This window comes from Phaethon aethereus (assembly GCF_964289735.1).
Source record: "Phaethon aethereus genome assembly, chromosome: 3".
Taxonomy (NCBI): domain Eukaryota; kingdom Metazoa; phylum Chordata; class Aves; order Phaethontiformes; family Phaethontidae; genus Phaethon; species Phaethon aethereus.
The window spans coordinates 88,728,654-88,749,646 of record NC_138576.1 but is presented as its reverse complement, the minus strand read 5'-3'; the positions used below and the strand labels follow the sequence as shown (position 1 = coordinate 88,749,646).

The 20,993-nt window shown below is 36.9% G+C and overlaps 1 protein-coding gene across 1 annotated transcript in view; it reads right to left on the bottom strand.

Moving 5' to 3' along the window:
• Positions 1–20,993, bottom strand: part of SDCCAG8 (SHH signaling and ciliogenesis regulator SDCCAG8) — a gene marked incomplete at both ends in the record, with an annotated part of 112,486 nt that overhangs the window by 32,070 nt on the left and 59,423 nt on the right. The window contains 3 exons of the mRNA XM_081997735.1: positions 6,481–6,612; positions 13,374–13,482; positions 15,646–15,773. Of these exons, the coding sequence (XP_081853861.1) occupies positions 6,481–6,612; positions 13,374–13,482; positions 15,646–15,773 (369 nt within the window). The remainder of the gene's footprint in view (positions 1–6,480; positions 6,613–13,373; positions 13,483–15,645; positions 15,774–20,993) is intronic.

Sequence of the window (20,993 nt, the reverse complement as noted above, 5' to 3'; positions counted from 1 at the left end):
CTGTAATATCTCCCTCTGCTTGTCATTTGCTTCTTAAGGTGGCTAGCAACTAATTTGCATATTATTTTGCACCATTTTCTGAGGACCCTGTAGTTCACTCTTGGTATACGTTTTCAGGTTTTCTAACAACTAAGATAATTTTTGGTTTATGTGTCTACTGTACAAGTAGTTGGGGAATCTTTAAAAACAGTATTTGGGGCTTATATAATCTTATATATTTTATTAACTATTTGGAACAGGAATAGTATAAATATAAAAACAAATAATATATGTGTTTATATACACACACCATACCTAGACATCTGTTTAAAGGTGGGGGGGGCAATAGGCAAACGTATATATAGTATGTAAACAAATAGTGAACTGGAGATGGACGGAGGGATTTTGAACATCCAGTTTCTATTCCAGACCATGTGCAAACAGTAAAACATTAAACAAAAGCCAAATACACTTTCAGACTGCCAGGATTTGCAACATATATATGTGTATGTGTGTATGTGTACACACATCACCCATTGATTATTTCCTAACATTACTTCTCTGCAGTATACATTTCTCAACCTAAAATGCGAGTCTATAAAGTAACAATGGAAAAAAAAAGTAATAGTGATAACCCCAAATTCTGGACAGAGCTGAGAGTTTTATCTGGAGGCACCGCAATGCCGGACACAGAGACCACACAGCCCTTCACAAATTCCTTGCATGAAAGGTTACACAAACAAGTCTGTCTCCACTTGTTACAGTGAAACCACACCAAAGGTATGTGGGTATGAATAATGGTGCTCAGGAAAAAGTGGGGCATACTGCTCTTTAAACATTGAGGCAACTTTAATATCAAAGATGTTACGGATACTTCATATGTTTATCTCTGTTTTCAATATAAAAATTAATGCATTTTAAACTAAAAAGCCAAAATTTAGTGTATTTCTATTCTATAACTGCATTTAAAAACAGATGATGGTCTAGTAAGAAGACAGTAACAATTGCCTCACTGTTACTTAAAAAAACCCTAACCTATCAGTAAAATAAAAATAAGGAAGATGATACAGCCAACAAAGAACAAACTGGGCTGGAAACAAATAGAGGTCTTTTAGGCAATGATCAAAACTGAGTTCTTCTACCCATCATTGCTTCTTGAAAAACACACACATTAAAAAAATACAATAGCTTTAGGCAGAACATGTAAAATTTTAAATGCAACTTGACTGCTCCCATTATCACAAAATAATTTCAATCAATTGTTCTACTGGAGATTTGCCAAAGAAATCCAAAATCTCAATTCAGAAGTGTAATAGTGACAGCAAAGCTGCTATTGTGATTTTATGTATCAATTACTTGAAACTGCTGGTATATTCTCAATATATACATGTCTCAATTCTTATATATGTGTGTTCTCTCATGCATAGATAATCTTTCATACACTATCACTTGGTAGCAGCAACAAAAAATAAATTTAATGGTGGGAAAAACCTTAAAATAACTGTCAAACTGAATGTCACATTTTCTCTCTAACTCTTTGAGTGGTCCTTTTATGAATCCATGTTAGCTACTCTTCCAGATAAGCTTATCCGTAAGAATCATACATTTCCCCATAGGTAGAAAACAAATACAATTTGTCACATGTTGTGCTATACAGACATTTCTGCACGGTTGCTGCACTACACTAGAGTGTCTGAAGGGGAAGACACCCCAGGTAGTTGGCTGCAGACACATCTCAGCAACATGGCACGTAGTTACGATTTGACACATATAGTCTTTATAAATCCAATGTCTATGAAGTCAAACAAATCTCCTTCTTATTTATAGTAACAGGCAAGAGCAGATCTCTGCCGTCTTGTTACACAGATGGTTGTAACATTTTTATAGTTAACTTACAACCACTGATGCCTGAGGAATAGACACACATCTGCCCCAAACTGCCATTCCTGTAGGCTCTTCTTTTTAACTTTAGCTACCAAAAATACAGTCAAAATACATCCAACACTGTCACCTCCAAAAAGCTACCACAACAAAAAGCCCCATAGGAATTTGCATAAAATTTATTATTATTGTTAATGTTAGACAGATTGGACAGTGATCACACACACATTACAGCAAAAATAACAGTAATACCAACTCTAACCACCAAAACTGAAGTTTTAGAGAAGACCCATATCCCCAGATCCCATATACTGAACTTAGTTTGGAAAAATGTTTGGAAAAAAATTCATTAGAAGCTTCTAAATTTATGTTTTATTAAAAACATTTCAAAAGAGCCTCATACTTCATACAAACTACTGCCCATGTGCTCTTTTTTGCTGCTTGATAAGAAGTAAAGGCATGTCTGGCTCAGCTTGAAAAAAGAAAACCGATTGCCTAGGATTTTCTTCTCCTACTTGAAGACACTACTCCATATTTGCTGTATTTCCACACATCACCTGGGTCTTCAACAGGAAATGTATACAGAAAAGAGCTCGCTATATTAAGTTAAATGCTTCCCCTCTTAGATACTGACTGTCCACAGAAGAAATTCTCTAAACAGATGACTTACAATTAGATGCCTCCTTTATGATAAGGAGAATAGATGCAGAAAAGAAAAGTTGTAATTCAACTTTGTACCTGTAAGTGTTGTTAACTAAGCTCAGTGAAAGCTTAAATGGCCTGATGAAATCCACGGCAGCTTGGGCAAATATTACTTATTCATAAATATGTTCCATCAATAACAGATCTAGGCAGATTCTTGTCTTTTTCTTCTTGCTCCCCAAATTGGAAGAGAACAGAGCTTGCAAGAAAGTATATCTGCATATACAGAACTGATCTAACTACAGAGGTGACAATGCATGCCTTGGAATTCAGTTTGAAAACAAAGGAGTGAATGTTTATGTTTATAACCAATGTTATGCGTACAGTTACTCAATTAATTTGATTTTGGTTTTTCCTTCCTCTGGAACCTATTTATTTTGTGTGTGGAGTGGAGCACAGAAGGAAAACAGGTAGCTTAAATTTTTATTTTTGCTACATATTCTTTGTATTCTTGGCTAGTTTTCTATCTTCATAGCTGCCTTATAAGAAATTCTGCACTTTCTGCTACCTCCTAATTTCTACAATGAATACATACCACAGAATGGGAATTTGAAGATTTTAATAAAATTTGCTTTCAAGTTGAAAGTTTATCAATGTGCTCTTTGCTACATAACAGACACGATTTTATTTCTCCAAGACTCAGATCCAGAACGTCACACATGTTGGCCAGCTCACTTCCAGTGGTACATCTGTGACCCTATGCCATGTTAATTAATACTTTTGAGATAATCTACTTAGCTAAACATATCACTGTCTAAAAGGAAAAGTACATAGCTGCAAAAAACACCAAAATAAGAACAAACTAACGTAAAAAAACCCATCAAGTAAGTATCTAAAGCAAAACTCCACAGAGCTGCTAGATTAACCATATTAAATGAACACCTCTTCATGAGCTCCACTGCAGTCTTAACGTGTGACCCTAGTCCTGCAAACCATACATCTTTCAAGTTTGCTCCAATAGCATGTGTGTCCTGTCCTCCGTTCACGTTTACTCTTCCGATTCTCTCCCCCATCCCACCGCGGAGGAGTGAGGGGGCGGCTGCGTGGGGCTTAGTCGCCGGCTGGGGCTAAACCATGACAATGTGTGAACTGTATCATTTAGATGGACATCTATTTCTTTTAATGCCCTATTTCACTGAGCAAAATCACACTGAAAGGGATGGATATTTGCATAACATTGAAAAGACTGATTCAAAACTGTCTTTAACGATTGCAATTTAAAGTAATCTCTTTCTTTAAAACATGCTTGTATCATTTTGGACTATATTCATTTGCAGCACATATTCAGACAGAAAGATAGGAATGGCAGAGAAAGTTATCTTGTTCATTTTCAGGAATGCAACTATCACAATTGCCAAAACATTGTTGCTCCAAAAGAAATTCTGATTTATCTATTAGATCTTGCTCCTTCCACAAAATTCTTATATCAGGGCCTGTCATATTCTTCTAGGAGAACACAAGAGTAATAGAGATCTTTTCTTAAAGAAACACCACAATTCTTTATTATTCAAATGCAAATGTTAGGTCCCAAGTTCAGTCAAAATCGTTTTGGTATAAGAAACTTTCTAAAGACAGACAGAATAACAACAGCTAGAAAATTAGGTAGGAAGTCACTTTGCAGGACTGTGTGGCAAAAAGTGCTATTTGTAGCTGCATACAAAGGGGAAACATACTGTGTAAAGAAGTAAACATCCTTAACTTTATTTCACTATGATTTAGTATCTGAGTGATAGACGAAAATCTGAGGCAAAACACAGTATTATTATTTGTTCTTCTGTCTTTACTAAATAGCATAGTCAGATTTCTATTTCCCAAATCAGAAGAGAAAGATCACTATTTTTATTTGGTGAAGTCCTTCAACATAAATATAAGGAACTGGGAGATTTATTTGTTGTAGTAGTTATGCTTTCTGCTTTTCTTCATCTAGATCTGAATACTTCATAGCCAATTTATAGCATTTGAGAACTGACACTGAAAATCTATTACAGTTTTCACATGGAAGCTAAAATTAGATTACACTGTATTTTTAAAGCAGTTTATTATATCAGCCTTGTCACTTATTACCTGGATTTTAAAGGAATATAGTGCAAGTTCATAATTAAAAATATGTTAAAATAATCCCTTCTTAAAATGGTGGTAAGGTATACTGTTCCTGATTCAAATACCTGATAATCTGCCATACTTGCACATTTTAAAATATTAAATAAGACAAATGCTATCACTGTCCTGTTTTCTCTCCTTGTTGTCAGCAAAACAGCAGCAGAAGGTAAGGCACTGCCTGCAGCATGACCACTCTGCATTCAAACCACTTTTCTGTTCTGGATTAATGCTTTCAATCTTTTCTAGTGCATAATCATTGCTGCTGCACAGCAGAGAATGCGCAACATTTTCCAGTAGATCTATTTGGTTCTGACAGAGGGAAGGTTGTCCTAAAAACTTACAAAGCAGTCTTAAAATTCAGCTAGATACTAATAATTCTACAGGAAAAGAGCTAGGAGGAAAAAAAAATTTTTTTTTTTTTCTCCTGAAAGTAACCCTGAGTACTCAGTGCATGTCCCCCATATGCTAAAAATCCACCACAAGTAAAGCAACCGAAAGGGAGGTGAGATAAACAGAAAGATTATGTGGTCACATAAACTAGTGACACCGTTATAGCATTTTGAATTTCTTTTTTCTCTGAGCTATAAAAGATTATGACAATCCTGGGTTACAGAAGAACAGGATGAGGTACAGACAGAAATCTGAAAAGGAAGAGCAAAGAAGGAGGTCTAGATGACCGAAAAGAATGTATGGAGACCTTGCAAAGAAACAAGCTGATATGGACAGACAGAGAATGAATAGAGGGCAGAAAAAAAAAAATTAAAAAATCAATAGTTGGAGAAAAAGAAAAATAAAGAGCATACAAGACTAGCTGCTTCAATACGTGCAAGCCCTGTTCCTGTCAGGTGGTCAGTGGTCAAAAAAAGCTAACAGATTTTTGCCCAGCCAGGACTGTCTAGTCCAAATGAAGTTAAGCTGCATTTTGCCTTTCACTACTGACAAGAGGTAGCTCAGCTGATCTGGTTGGCAGAGTTGCCTCTCAGTCATCTCCCTACTTCATCCTCTATCTCCCCAACTATACCCAAGCTCTTTCCAGTGCCTGTTACACTGAATGGGGAGCGGAAAACAGAACAAGAGAGCAGAGATGAACTTTCTGGTACCAAAAAGGAAAGTCTCCACAGTGATCTTTAAGGACATCTAATGCAAATCACAGCACAAGGCATTATCAGTCTGGACACTCTGGCCAGAACGGTCAGTTGGTATCGGTGGAAATATTCCATACTAGTCTTGCTGTAGCTGCTCCCAGCTCTTCCTAAGGAAGTTGCTACTTCTCTGAAAAGGCGAGTACTGCCTGGAAGCTGTTAATAGTTCTCTGGTTACTAAGATCTTCAGTAAGATTTGTCTGTTTATACAAGTTAAATATTATTGAGAAAGGTAAGATGGTAAACTCAAAAAATACACCTATTAAATGGCATTATGGAGTCCACATCTGTACTCTACATTCATATTACTGAATAACCTCCTCTCCCCTTCCTCCTCCTCTCCCCCCCCCTCCCCCGTTTTTTTTTTTTTTAATATGGTAAGACAATTCATCCAAGTTAGAGCAGAGAACAGCCGAAGCAGCCCACACACATATGTACCAGGCTTAAATTCTTTGGAAGACTATGTTGTTCAAGCTTTCCTTTTATTTATCCAAAATGGCACAAGCAAAAGATGTTATAAAAAAACTTGACAGAATGCTTGGGGAGGGGGAAAGGGTGGTCATTTTCATAAGGAAAGAATATTACTTTTGAACAACTTAGTGTCATTTTTACGTTTACACAACACAACAGGTACAGAAGAGCATACCACATACTGACAGATTAACAGGACCCCTACCTCGACTTCATCCTCTCATGCATTCTCCCATGCTGGATACACTGTTGGTCCAATTCATCATTCCGTTTCTGCATCTTCTCCAATCTGCCATGAAGATACTCTTTTTCCTGACTAAGCTGGTTGACTTCAGATCTAGAGAAGTAAAATACAGTGATGATGGATGTTGTCAGATTTCATCCTGCAGCGTGCCATCAATATAGGGCTTCAGCATTTATAAAATTTCATACATGTATATGTAATGCATAAACAGGCTATTACTAGAACTTACAGAAACAAAACACCATTTCAAATAATCTTAAGACAAAAGAACATGATGCTGAAGGGTATCTGGTAAATATGCCAATGGCAATCACTCAGCCATAGGCTGGCTATGTTAATTTCAGCCTAATCTGAACAGGCATGTCATTTGGCATTATGTGTTGATGTTAAATAAGATCAATAAATGTAAATTCCTACTTGTTAAGCAAGAATCCAGCCAGCATTTTGAAAACACATTTCAAGTTCTTTATTAGTAAAAGTTAACATTCAGTTTAAAAAATGGCTACTAAAAACTTGTTCAACCTTTACTGAGCTGTACAGGTTCAACTCTTAATAGTGGTACTGTTTTAGAAACTTTAATAATCTAATATGGCCAAAATACCATTACACAGATTAAAAAAAACCCCAAACAACACATTAAGAGGAAAATTAATAAAACCTTAAGAAATAAGGGACAAATCATAGAGGCACACCCTCATATACATAAAACTTGGCACAGTCTTTAAGAAAATTAGTCACTTCTAGCAATTCTTATTCTTCACGGGTGAGCTAAGACTCCAGATCCATGAATGACCTGGGACTGCTACTTGCTACATCTCTAACCATCAGCCCCTGGAGAAACAGGCATGAGCTGTTTCTTAATAACAGGAAAAGATCCCAGATTAAATTGTGATAAAATATACATTATGCACTTGTACAGTTTAACTCTTTGGAAAAGGTTAATGAGAACATGTCAGAATCTGCTATACCATCAGAAAGTAAGAATCAAAAGCAAGCAAATTTGTTTTACGGCATCTGCCACTCCAGATCTTGAGGTTAAAAAGCTTCTGAGATATCTTTAAATCATAAACTTAAATATGCTTCAGTTACAGCAGAAAGATACTTTACCTTCCTGGCTGTTACCGAATGCAACAACAACTGACATTCTGAAAAATACAACAAAGTGCAGGGGGAAAGGAATACTCCTCCCTCAAAAACATGTTGTTACACTGACAAGTCAAATCTGGAAATGACAACATAATCTTTTCATGTTTAAATAGAGAACAATACATGATATCATCTCTGAATCTAAAAGAATTTAGCAGGGGAAACTTTGGAAGAATACCGTATGTAATTGAATTTAGATAGGGAGTTATAGCTCTATTAAGAAACATCACCGACAAATACATCAGAATTGTGCTGATGCATTTGTTCATCAAACTTGAACGCACAAGAGCTTTCTGGACAGGTACTTAACAGTGGGCAGGATGTTAGAGAAAGGTGCACTGGTCATTTGACAGAAATACTAGTAACTTAAGTGTCAGCATTAACAAAGCATTGTCGGTTGGACCAATTGTTCTCACACAGTGTGAACACAGTCTGTACTTGATTCTGATATTGTAAGAAAGACAATCAGTGGATCAAAGCAAAGGTCCACTGCAGAGCGGCTCAACAAAGACCTAATGTAACAAAGCACGACCGAGTGGTAACAGGGACTAAACTCATCTGCCGTCTTGCATTCCTTTTTTGCCAGCAAAATGCAGCAACAGCATTTGTCATGTAGAGATACTGTAAATGATCATGTTTGGGGGATCCTGCTTCTTTTTGTGTATTTATATGGGGCTATCTCATTCACAGAAACAGCAGCAACTTTCAAGGTGATAAAAATCCCGAAGTTTTAAAGGGACTTACTAATCTCCAGCACATTTGAAGGTGCCCAAAGTCTTTCGGGAAAGATCAAAGGAATCAAATCAACGAAAACCAAAATGCTACTGAAAATTACAACTAACGGAACAAAAGAAAGTACTGAATTCATTGAAAACATGAGTAGCATGACCTTCAATCTCTGAAATACAGTTCTAAATGCCTGATGCTTTAAAGCATGTTACTTGCATTCTCGTTTAAAACCTCATTTGTAATTACAGTTTAACTCAGAAAAAAACCCAAACATTCCAGTTAAAATATTATTTACACAGTGACCCTTCCAAGTAAAACATTTAAGAGCCTAACCATCCAGATTCAAGTATTTCATTGCACTGAAATTTTGGAGGACAGCACATATGAAGGGCAGAATGCCTACTAAGGTCAATGATAAAAGGTTCACGTGTCAGCATTAAAGAGAGAACACTGGTCCCAGTACAAGACTGCACACCAAGAGTCTTCATTATAACCTGACAAAGATTTCCTTTGCATCTTTAATATACCACTTATCCACCTCAGTTTTCAAAGATCAAGACAGAACACTTAATTCTACGTAATATCTAAATAATGTCAAAATTGTTAATTTAAAAAAAACAAACACAAAACCAACCAGAATTGTAACAAGCAGAACAACTGTACTGAACGTGACAGCACATGTATACTAGGAGTAGCAACTCCACCCAGCCAGGGCAGGACTCTGTCTGTGTAAATGCTTCTGAATCACTCTGCTCCCAAGCTGTCACAGCAGGGACAGGAGAGGCGAGGGGCAAGTGCCAAAGTACACAGTCCTGAACTTCAGAGATAGCCCACATGTAATGCCAGGGACAGAGGTAAATTAGAAAAATCTGTGCACTAAGCACTATGTCTGATGGATCCAGAACAACTAAAGGACACAGCACTGACATGCTTATGTTGCTCCACAAGAGCTACTCTGGGTCCAACAGACCAAGTAGTAAGCTGTGGTGGACTTAGAAGAAACTGAAGCATGCAGACATTGGGAGTGCTGCCATCTGAGCTGAACTCTGCATGGAGTTGCACTTCTGCAGACTCAGGCTGGCCCCACAAATCATAGTGTCATGTTAATGTGTCTGTGTGTGTTTCTGAGATCTGATAGACTCAAAAGACCTGTATGAAATCAATATTATTTAGAAACTGCACAGAGCAAAGCTACAATGCCACACGAAAATGAAAATGTAAAATACATGCTTATAAGGAGATGGATAGTAGATTTTTGCCAAATCTCATTTACTTGTCACTGCGTTAAAAATAATTGATGATGACTGGGGGAGGACAAGGACAACAACAAAAAACCCCTCTATACTTCTGGATCCATTCAACTACCAAGAAAGCCTCAACTTCTACTTAAAAACACATGTAACTTTTTATCCACCATCCTTGATGGAAGAGTCTTGAGGGGAAAAAAAAAAAAACCCCACAGGTTCCTCCAAAGCATTCAAATAGTGGAGGCAAAGAACCAGCAAATGTTAAATAGTGACAAATCAAAGTCAGTCTTAGGATATTTTTAGGATGAACTGATTTTTGAACACCAAGGTAGCAGTGCTGCCTTTACTCCTCTGAATTACCTTTTGCACTGCAGCGCTTTTTAAACACTGCCTTTTCCTACTCTTAAAACCAATTCTTTAGTTGTACAGCAATTAAATACATGCTCTAAAATATTTTCTGCTGACACAGTATTGTTGCATATAATTTTAACGTCTGATCCTTCAGACAGACTATTTCACATCTTCGTACAGCTATCTTCAGCAAACATCTCACTCCTGGTATTGAGCGCAATGACTGCAGTCAACCGAACATGCAGAAAAACAGTTCAGCCGGGTGTGTGTTCTTTACTTCAATTAAACTCACACAGTTGGATGCCTACTGTTGCCAAACCAGTCATATAATTTATACATTATAGTCCAAACAGTAAAACTACACTAAAAGTCATTTAACAATATTTATAACACCATAAAATACAGTGTTAAAATATATGAACTGCAATATGTACCAAAATGATAAAATTTGTTTCTCATCATCAGTGATTAAAACCAGGATCATTGCTCTAGCTTCAATACTCACAACCCTGGTGACAGATTAGAATTCAAATCTTAATGATCAATTTACAATTAACAAGATAGAAGTGAAACAAATTAAACCAACCATTATATATAACGAGACCCAATGGACTCCCATTGTTCCCCTTAATTACAAAACGCAAATCACAAATACACAGTGGGTAGTGTTAAACATTAATCTACAACCTAGAAACTCAGTGACAATCAGAGAAAAAAAAAAAAGAACAAAATAACAGAGAAGAAATCAACAAAGGACTGTATTTTTAAACATGCCTATGCATACAAAAACCTTCACAGACACTATCTTCTTTCTGCACAGCTTGAGGGGTTTATAATTTGTCTGACATTGTCTTTCTGAAGCTTTTCTAATCCTGTGTAGAGGCCAGCTAACAAAAATGGTTCCAGCTTACATATTAACAAGAAAACTTCAGTTTAAATTCCTTAGAAAATCTGTATTAAATATAAGATATATGTGCAATTCAGAGGTGTCCCACTGAAATCGTGTAGTTGTCACAGGTAAATTTGAAATGCCTCTTATTACCAACGTGCCATTTACTTCCTAGCAAATCCCCAAAATTTTATATAAACTTACCCTTGCATTTGTTATTAAAAAAGCTTGAGTGTTTTACCAACTAAATAATGGTACTGATAGTATACAGTTATTTCTTAACCCCATGGAAACTAAGACACAGATTCTAGAAGTATAGCAAGAAAATACACATCCAGGTCCAAAATTCAGTTTATGATAAGGCCAAAAACATGGAAAACAACATGGAAAAAGTCTTTTCCATGCAAATAGGGCACACTGCTGCTTCATGATCTGCTTTTATCAATGTATAGGAGACCTAAGTTATAAAATCTTCCAAAAATGATTACTTTTTTTTCAGAAGACAAAGCTACAGCATTCTGTCCCAGAATTGTGGTTTTACACTATATCCAGTGACAATGAGCATGAAGATTGCCTTACGGAGAGACATTACTGAAAGATATATATATACACTGATCATGAGTTTAAAACTTTGCCGAAGACATTTTCTGCATCTCCTGATCACATCATTTTTTGAAGGCATCTATTAGTTTACCATTTTCTACCATTTCCAGTTCCACCTTTCTGTTCTCATTTTCACATGCTTTCTTTGTCCCTACCTATTCCTCCATTCTTGCTACTGACTGCATTAGCTCCCACTCCCATGAAGGCAAGCTCAAGCTATTTTAGGGCTCCTTCTCAGAACTGCTCTCATACTTCTTTCATATTTTTTCTTGTGCAAAATATACCACTTCCAGGAGACCCAAGAGGGCTCCTTTTCCCCTTTTCAGGTTCTTGACATAGTCAGCTAATGCTGCTAGGTGGAGAAACACTTGGCAATCTCTGGTATTTATTTTCAGAGAATAATGTGTTTTCACAGTATGTTTTCTGTCTTTCCTTCATCCTTTTACAGTTACTAGCCTGTGACTGTGAGCTCTAGCAACAAAGTCTGTGTGCATTTTTATTGCTGGAATAATAATAACATTTGAATCTTTTAAGGTTTTGTATTACTTTAGCAGAAAAGCCCTGCTTTTTCAGAAGAAAAATTCTGTTTGCTTCTCTCTGAAGTACCCATCACAACACTTGTAAGGTAAGAGTGATTACATTTCCTCAAGATTCTAATTTCTTCCCCAAGCACTCTGGATGGGATTTATCTCCCAACTTCAGCCGCTTAACAGCTAGTCAACATTTTATATTCAGTGGAAAGTAGGATGGGCAGTGGAGGCAGTACCTGTGGGAAGCATCATATATTTTTTACATATATATACATATATATTTATATATATATGTCTATCATCTACTTTTATCATTCCCCTTTGACCATTCCTGCAAACAGGATACTGGGATAAATGAGTTCTCTCCCCAAGTGAGTGTTGCCCCTGTTATGTTACCCCAGCAGGATGATTAAATCCGCCCAGCAGAAGAAGAATCCTATCTTGAAAACCTATTTTATCTTTCCTGAGTGGTTTTTTTACTTCACATAAGCCATGCAAGATGAATCCTACCCTTTATTACCAAATTCAGTTTACACAAAATTTACAGAAGTTGCAGAATGCCAACACACCATTTCAGTCCTGTTTACTACCCTAAATATGAACCCTACAGAAAGTTTCAACAGAGACTATTTTCACACTTTAAAATGTAAAATCAAATGATTTACTGGTATAGAACTACAAAATTAACTTTTTTTTTTATTTTTAGAAAGATAGTCCTGTCCTACAGAACTTTTAAATAGATACCTTCGTACTCTTGTATTTATTTCAACCAGTTACTGCTTCCAGGTTTTGTTCTCTTCCTGAATTTTTAATGGCTTTATTTATGGTATTTAGACCTGCTACCAATTTTAACAAGAGCTCCACATAACAAGTGGCAGCAGAATCAGAGCTTCAATGACAAGCAATTTTGATGACAATTGTTTCAGACATGATTATTCAGTGTGCAATATTGTGAATGAAGCTTGAAGTAAATAATTAAACCAACAGACTACAGTTTTGAGAACTTCAGCTATCTAGTATTTTTCAAATAATTTCAGATAAACTTGAATTGTAGCTCTGTGAACAATTTTCCACTCTTCATATCAAGAATGGGAAGATCAGGAAGAAAACAGTATGCAGTTTTTACATTGGAATTGTCTAAGAAATTTGAAGTTATAGCCAGAAACATGATCTGAAAAGTGGAAAATTAGAATTATCCTGGATAAAGATCCACCCATGTTTTTTAAGTGGCATATATTATATTCAGAGCATGTGCAATACCTGGGACAAAATGAGTAATAATAAATATAAAAATATAAATAAAAAATAAGGAAGCATGTCATAACAATAAAAGGGACAGGGTAAGAAAAATATACTAACCTGTATTTTTCTGACATTTGTTCCAACTTCCTTCCCAACAGAAAACATTCTTCTTTTAATTTTGTTATGAATGTATTCTGGGAGGTCAGCAACGAATCCAGTTCATTTACTAGAAATTATAAAATTATAATATGAGAAATTTATTTACAATTATATAAAATTATAGACAATTTAGATTTATTTTTTGTTTTGTTTATATTCTTAATGTCTTTCCTCTAGATCCTTCTGGTTTTGGTATGTTTTTTAAACTTCAGCTACTTGGACATGGAATTATGACATCATCATTCACCAAATAAAGGCTCTATGTCAGAATAATCTAAGATAAAGTGTTTAAGTGATGTTGCCACTGAATCGGGTCTTGTACAAGAGGAATCACCATAAAGGCTACATATCTAATCTGATGGTTTTGCTTTTTAGCTGGAAGTTCATTAACATTTCTGGGAGGAATAAAATTGGTAAGCCATGCCTTAGCGGCCTTTTGCTTGTTCAACTGGTGCAGAGGATACACTGGCAACCCAGTAACTCGCACTGTAGACTCATTTCATTCTCCTCTTAAAAAAACATTTCTTTTACTTACTGGGTGCTGCGCTTACTATGGTTAATGTATTTTTTTCTCTTTAATGATAAGATATAGACTTATTGTACAGTGACAGTTGCAGTGAAACCATTTTATAAATTAATTTTCAGTTACTATCAGTTTGGGCTGCACCAAACTTGTGATCTAGAAATCAAGCACCTTTATTCTTTCAAAAGGAAGGAACTGCAAAATGATGTTTCTTGATTTCTGCTTTTAAAATCAGAGAAAGAGAGAAAGAGAGAAGACTATTACCCGAATTCCTTGTATGTGTGTAGGGTCATAATACACAAGGGTTTCTTTAGGTACATAATAAATGACTATAATTTTCAACGTCTTCTAACCCTACTATATATATAAATATAAATAAGATATATAAAAACAAACTCAGACATAATGTTGTTTCATTGTTGTGTACCGGGACAATTTATGCGTCAGGAGTGTAAATTACACATCTCTTGTGCAAAATTACACTTGGTCATATGCAGATGTGCTGGCTATAGTGGGAAAAATGATTCTGAGAGCTTCTTTTCTTTTCCTACTGTGTAGACAGCAGCCATAATGTAGCTGTTTATAGCTGTTTACATTCCCTGAACACACGGAAAGGTCCTCTAGTACTGTGATAATGCTGCAGAAAGATAGAAAATCTTTTGGCAGATGTAAATGTGCCTGCTACCTCAGGTATCATCTGACACTGCTTAGGATTAATACATGCAACATCATTTTTCTAAATGTATTGCAGGATTGGTGGGTAAAATTGGTACTTTATTAAATGTATTAATATACCATGAGTTCCGTAAGAGCTGAAGCTTCTCCTCCTTCCCAATGCCAGGGGTTGGAGATTTCCTCTCTAAAAATTTCTTTTTTTGCTTATAATATGCACCTTTATTAATGTTGTTAGCACAGTACTTCACAATAACATAAGGCTTTTTTTGGTTTGTTTGGAGAACTCATTTTACTTCCACATTAAAGGTTAGAAGTTATTGATCAGCTAAGTCAATGCAATGAAGTCTCCTATTATGAGAACCTGAAGTATGCAAGGGATTAAACATCTTTCTTCTAGATTGAGGGTGTGTGGGGGGCACATGGTAATGCTAAAAATGTTTGAGGCTGCAAAGATTAAATAAAGGAACATATCAATTTGGAGCCAGTGAATTACATCCAGCTGCGACAGTGAATTAAGAACCGATTAATGGCTAAAGCTTTTCTCCAGTTTGGATGCCGAAGCAAACTCATTAAGCTTTTAGAGTAGCTATAATGTGTGTACTGTGGGAACTGTTCAATGCTATTCAGGAGACTTTAACTGTAAGCTCAGAGCATTTCCCGCAGAGCTTCTGATGCTATTTTCTTTATATAACATGTGTGCCTGAAAATCCAGCCAAAAACAAGCCCTTTGTTTTTCTACTTTGTTGTGGTCTCTCTCAGCTTTACATTTCTTGAACACAGGTAAATAAACTCATAATCCAGATGGTGCAACAGATGTGAGAGCAGCACTCTGAAATCAACAGACAGTGGGCAATACTTTCCATTTTCTCTTTTAAACGCTAACTAATATGTAATTCGGAATCTCCGGTGTAGTTAGCATCTGCTCCCTTCGGCCAGCCAAAGGTTACAGGTGTTCCTGATGTCATTTCACAGTAAGGCGTGGGCCTGGCTTGTGAGTGAGTGCCCAGGCTCTAATCTTTCCCTACCACCTACCAGTTTTCTCATGCTGGGCCTCCATTTGCTGCATCTTCTGTGTCAGCTCCTGCTCTCTTTGCTGGGCCTGAAGGGCTCGGGCCTTTGCTTCATTGCTAACGCTGTGCTGAATGCTCTCTTTCTCCAATCTATAAAAAACCCAAACACAAGCAAGTAGGAAAAAAAGAAAAATAAAAACCATATACTGAAGATGATAAATTAAAAAGGCAGAGCGGAACATTCAATTAATAATAAAAAAAAAAGATCTGGCCAAGCTTTTCACATTAAGCATTCCCCTCCCACTTCAGGTTATACAAACTGACCTTTCTCTTACAATGTCAAACAATCTCCAGTGACTAGCAGAATATGGATTAAAAATATGATCTATTTCCTGAGTGAAGATAAGCCTTTCAGACAAAAATACAATTTTATTTTTAAAAATTTTAAACATGACTTCTTTTTCATAAGGAAGTTCCCCAACATCCACTTTGCATTGAACAGATTATTTGCATTTTCTTCTAAGTGCTATTTGTTAATTCTGCAATGAAACTTAGGGACCTGACCCCAAGATGGACTGGTTCCCAGTGAACCAGCAGGAGATAAGTCAATGGGAGCGATTGCCAGAGTGCTCATAATACAGCTACTTCGAAAGCTTAATGAGTTTTCTTAAGCAACCAAACAAGTTTTAACTATTAATTTATGTAAATGGGAGATGAATGAAACCATTACAATAGAGAAGACTGTTAACACCACACTGGTCCAGCCCCTTGTGGTTCTGCTCACGGGGGGGTTGTACAGGAAAGTCTAAAGCCCAGTATTACTATTGAAGTATGCAGGCAAGAGAGCAATTTACTTGACCAGATATGCAAGATGGGGCAATCTACTCCTGAGGCAAAACAAATGCTAGACTACCACACTCCATTGAAGCATTTTATTTAATGCAAGCCAAGCAAAAAGAGCATGGAAAATAAAACCCCAAAAAGATATATGCATATAAATTAGAAAAGGTCCTAAACTGCAAATTCATATCTATACTTTCCCAAAGGTCGTGAATATTTATCTGGTGCACACTAGGATCCAGATTTAAAATTTCAGTGAGTTCACCCATACAAGGACTGATTTCTACATTTCAAATTACATACATGCACACACTTTTCTACTGAAACAACATGTAATAGCTTGGGATAGGTTCCAGTAATGTCTTATAAACATGTTGTTTTATTCTAAGGATAACACCTATTTCAGGGGACTACAAAACAGAACATGGGCATAGATCATGTAAGGATAAAGCCACATCTCATGTGGTTGCTGCACTTAACCTTTGGATTGGTGCCTAATAATCCATCCGAGATATTGCAATATCTCAGCATGTCACACACAATGTTAAATCTTCTCTCTTAAATTTACCCCAAAGCAATACAAATGGTGGGTCACATTACACTAATTCCTGGTCCTGATGTTGCAAGCCCTACCTTAGGCAAAACTCCCTTTGAAATCACAGGCAGTTTTTTCTGAGGTAAGACCGAGAATAATTTGACACAGAGAATATGTTCCGATAGCAAGAATATTATAGCGTTAAGGAAACAAAGCACATTATTCAAGGAAATTTCATACATTGAACTGCACTTTATCACATCATTCTCAGAATTACTCTGTAACCATATTGGGGCTATCCTAAAGAGTGATGCTTACATCATTTCCTAAGTGTAAGCTCCAAATATGGAAAGCATTACTATGAAAAATCTTTCCGTATTTGCCGGGAACCAGTCTATTTGAACCTCTTCCCTGCTTCCAAATGTCTTTTTGCCTTCAGTTGTCATGAGCACTGGATTGCTCAAAAAAATGCACCAGCACCTAACACACCCCACAGACACTTTCTGCTAAAGAAAGTGGCAGTAGCACAGTATTTTATTTAATAGTGTCTCATGCGAGATGGCTGTGTGCAGTTGGGTGCTGTGGTGTCATCTGGCACACAGCTGGCTGGCTAGCATTCTGCTGGGGGTAGCCTTCAGCATGCATCAAGCTGCACAGCTCAAGCTACCAAGGCAAGCATGTAAAGGTCCATTCCTCATTGCTAGGGTCCCTCTCCCGTCAAACTCATGCTAACAGGCAAGTTCAAAATAAACAGAGACTCTACTGCCACCAGAAACACTCTCTTGCTAAGGCGACCCATCCAAAAAAGCCACTCACCTGTGCTACTTACTGTATAGAGCAAACCAGCAGGAGCTCAGAAACCATGGATGCATGGTGAGTTCCCTATGGCTGAAGTGTATATGGGGTGAGTGAAAATAGATAATACAGTGCATAAAAGCTCAACTATAAAACTAGGAAAACACAGGTAAGTTACACAGAATGGTTGCTGACTAGTCTCAATCTAGAAAATTCTGCAACTAAGACACATCCAGTGCCACATAAAGAGCAATATTCGAGGTGCCTAGAGCTGCTGATGAAAAAAAAAAAATTTCCACCCCCCCCCCCCCAAAATTGCAGCCAAAGCTGTCTAAATTGAGTGGCAAGTCTTTCACCCATACCTTGAGTTGACACCTTCCCTGCTCTCTAAGTTCAATCCCTCTGCCCTCCTACAGAAAATTTCCCCAACACAGAGAAAAAAGAACAAAACAAAGACCCAAAACAAACAAACAAAAAAGAAAAACCACAAAACATGGATAAAACATGCAGAAGGCGGCCCAAGAGATTTCAAGAACTATCAGTAACATTCCTGCTACAAACAGTCAATACTGCAGGAGTTTTAGAAGGTTTGACACTGGCTGCTTTATTTGCAATTACTCTGAATTGTGAAAGAAGGGGAGCTTGATTTAAGAAAAAGAAAAGCTGTGGATTGTAGACAGAAGGAAACAGTTATACCCCTCCAGCATTAGTGTGAAGATGTCAGAAGTTTCCTCCTACAAAAACTTCAGAGTTTCTCATATTGACCAAAGGAAAGCACAGAGACAATGTAAAGCAAAGCAACAACAGCCTAATTTTGATGACAGAGGTAAGATCTGAATCAGAAATGACAACTAAAGATTAATTGTAGCAGAATTTTTGAAAGCATCATCTATAGGTATCAAAAAAAGGGAACAGAGTAGTTAAACTTCAGCAGCCTGGTCTCTACTCAAACGCAAACACTGAATCAAAAATGGAGACAGTAGCAAAAATTATAGTTCTTTCACATAGCGTCCATTGTAAAACACTAAATGCATGCCTATCTGATAATAATTCCAGATTTGGCCATAACACTGATCAGTTGTACTACAGCGGAAGCACTGAACTCGGTGTCACAAAACTGAGAGTCACACGAGTCAGAAGTAACCAAAGACTCATTCGCACAGAAGCAAGCTCAAGCTCTCCTTAAGCCCCGTTCTGAAGTGCAAGTTTGCAGCTGTGATTTTAGTTCTAAAAACTGATCGGTTTGAGCCTGACTTATCGCTGTCAAGAGCGGCCTACTTGGGCAACTTGTTCATATATCTCAATGAACTGGCTATCTGCTTGCAGTGACTGAAAGCTATGCTTTCTAAATATTCTTGACAAAACAAAAGGCACAGTAAACTGCAGCTTATAGCACAGGAAGAACAAAATTGCCGTAACTTGACAACCTTAAAAAAATCCTTGCTGAAAATGAAGTGAAAATTTACTTTGACCTCAAAGCTAACATGAAAGTATGCTGTCTGAATTTGAGCCACCAAATTTAATAAAAAAAAAAAAACTTTCCCAACACTAACAGACAAAAACTGGATCACAGATCCATTTTCAATAGAAGACTGCTCTCTGCCAAATGGCTTCACAGTAAAGAAAAATGATGTAAAGCCTAGTGATGTGAAAGTCATATTTGACATAAATAACAGCTCATGATTTTTTTCTGTAAAAGAACAAAACTTAGAGTGATAAAACTTCCAATTTTACAATGCAGTTCAGCAATAGGTATTTCTGCAAGAGTCTTTTTGCTTTGGTAACAGTAAAAATACAAAATGAAAAAACACAGGATGAGTCTCAATGTAGAATTAGGCCTCTGACTGGAGGTTGCCAGTAAGTCTTCTGACAAAGCAACTATGGTATGAAGCAACCATACTTCCTATATTGACTATTTGATTTTTCCATGAGATCAACATGTGGCATTTTGTAAAAACCTAATGGATCCATTAGTAAGGAATATGAACTTAATTGGACACATTAAAATACTCTAGCAATTATCTCAGTTCAGTGGCACACAAGAGGTTATCATAGCCTTACTTCTGACATCTTAATTTCTTATTAATTACAGTTAAAAATGTAATCATACGATATTAGGACCAGTCGAACCTAACAGTGATGCTTTTACTATGTGCCTCTGTGGTCAAGCACAGACCTCTTTCCCAGTTAACAGCTAGCCAAGTGGGCCAACACGGTGAACTACTGCACAACAAAGCCCATCAGAAGAGCAAAAGCACTCAGCTGAGGGCTCCCTCAGCTCTTCCAGAGGAAATGGGCTGCTTCTCCCAGTACTTTTGAAATTAAATGTAGCACAAGCTTCTACATACCAAATGGAAGAACGGTTTTGGGAAGGTACCCAAGCACTTAATTCCCAGAACCTTTAGCAAAATCTGGCCTGTGGGCACAGAAATCAATTAGAACACTTTTGAAAATATGACTTGAAAGCCTATGTGTACTAGGAGCTCTAAAGATTTTGGCCAATAGCTTTGGGTACAAAGGCCCAGCAATATTTTATGCAAAAAACTTTGCAAGCCTTCCATGGTACAGGTCTAGTAGACTGTCCATTACAAGCAGCTTTCCGAACCACCTTCTCATAGTTTACATTATTATTTCAGCTACAAGTGTCAAGGGAAGACTGGAAAAATCAGAGTACATCCTTGCTCTTCTCTTCGGATACAGGGAAAAAACCCCACAAAACCCAACACACCGCAACATTCACAGTAAAAATAATTGAATCAAATTTGAAATAAGAGGTCATAATACCTACCCTATTCTGTAAGGGGAAATGTAAGAAAAATGTTTGTAGTCTCTTACTTTGCTATCAGAAAGCATTCAAATACCATAATGATAAAGGTCATAAAAGAACGTATATAGAATAAGATCATATGTTGGGTCAGAACACTTCACAAATTTCTTCCTTCTGTCCTCCATATGTATCTTCATACATGTACATCATACATGGAAGGATAAGGGCTCAGTTTTTTCAGGTCAGCAGACAACCCTAAAAGTTGGTCTGCAAATATGAAAAGAAACATTTTACCAAGAAGTCATTCTCCCCAGGAATGGTCTTAAATAATTTTCTCCATTACTATAAAACTCCTAAAACTGCTTTCAGACCTGCCTTTCAATTAGCAGCACTGCAGCATCCTATTCAGCTACCTAAAATGGAAAACCTGTTT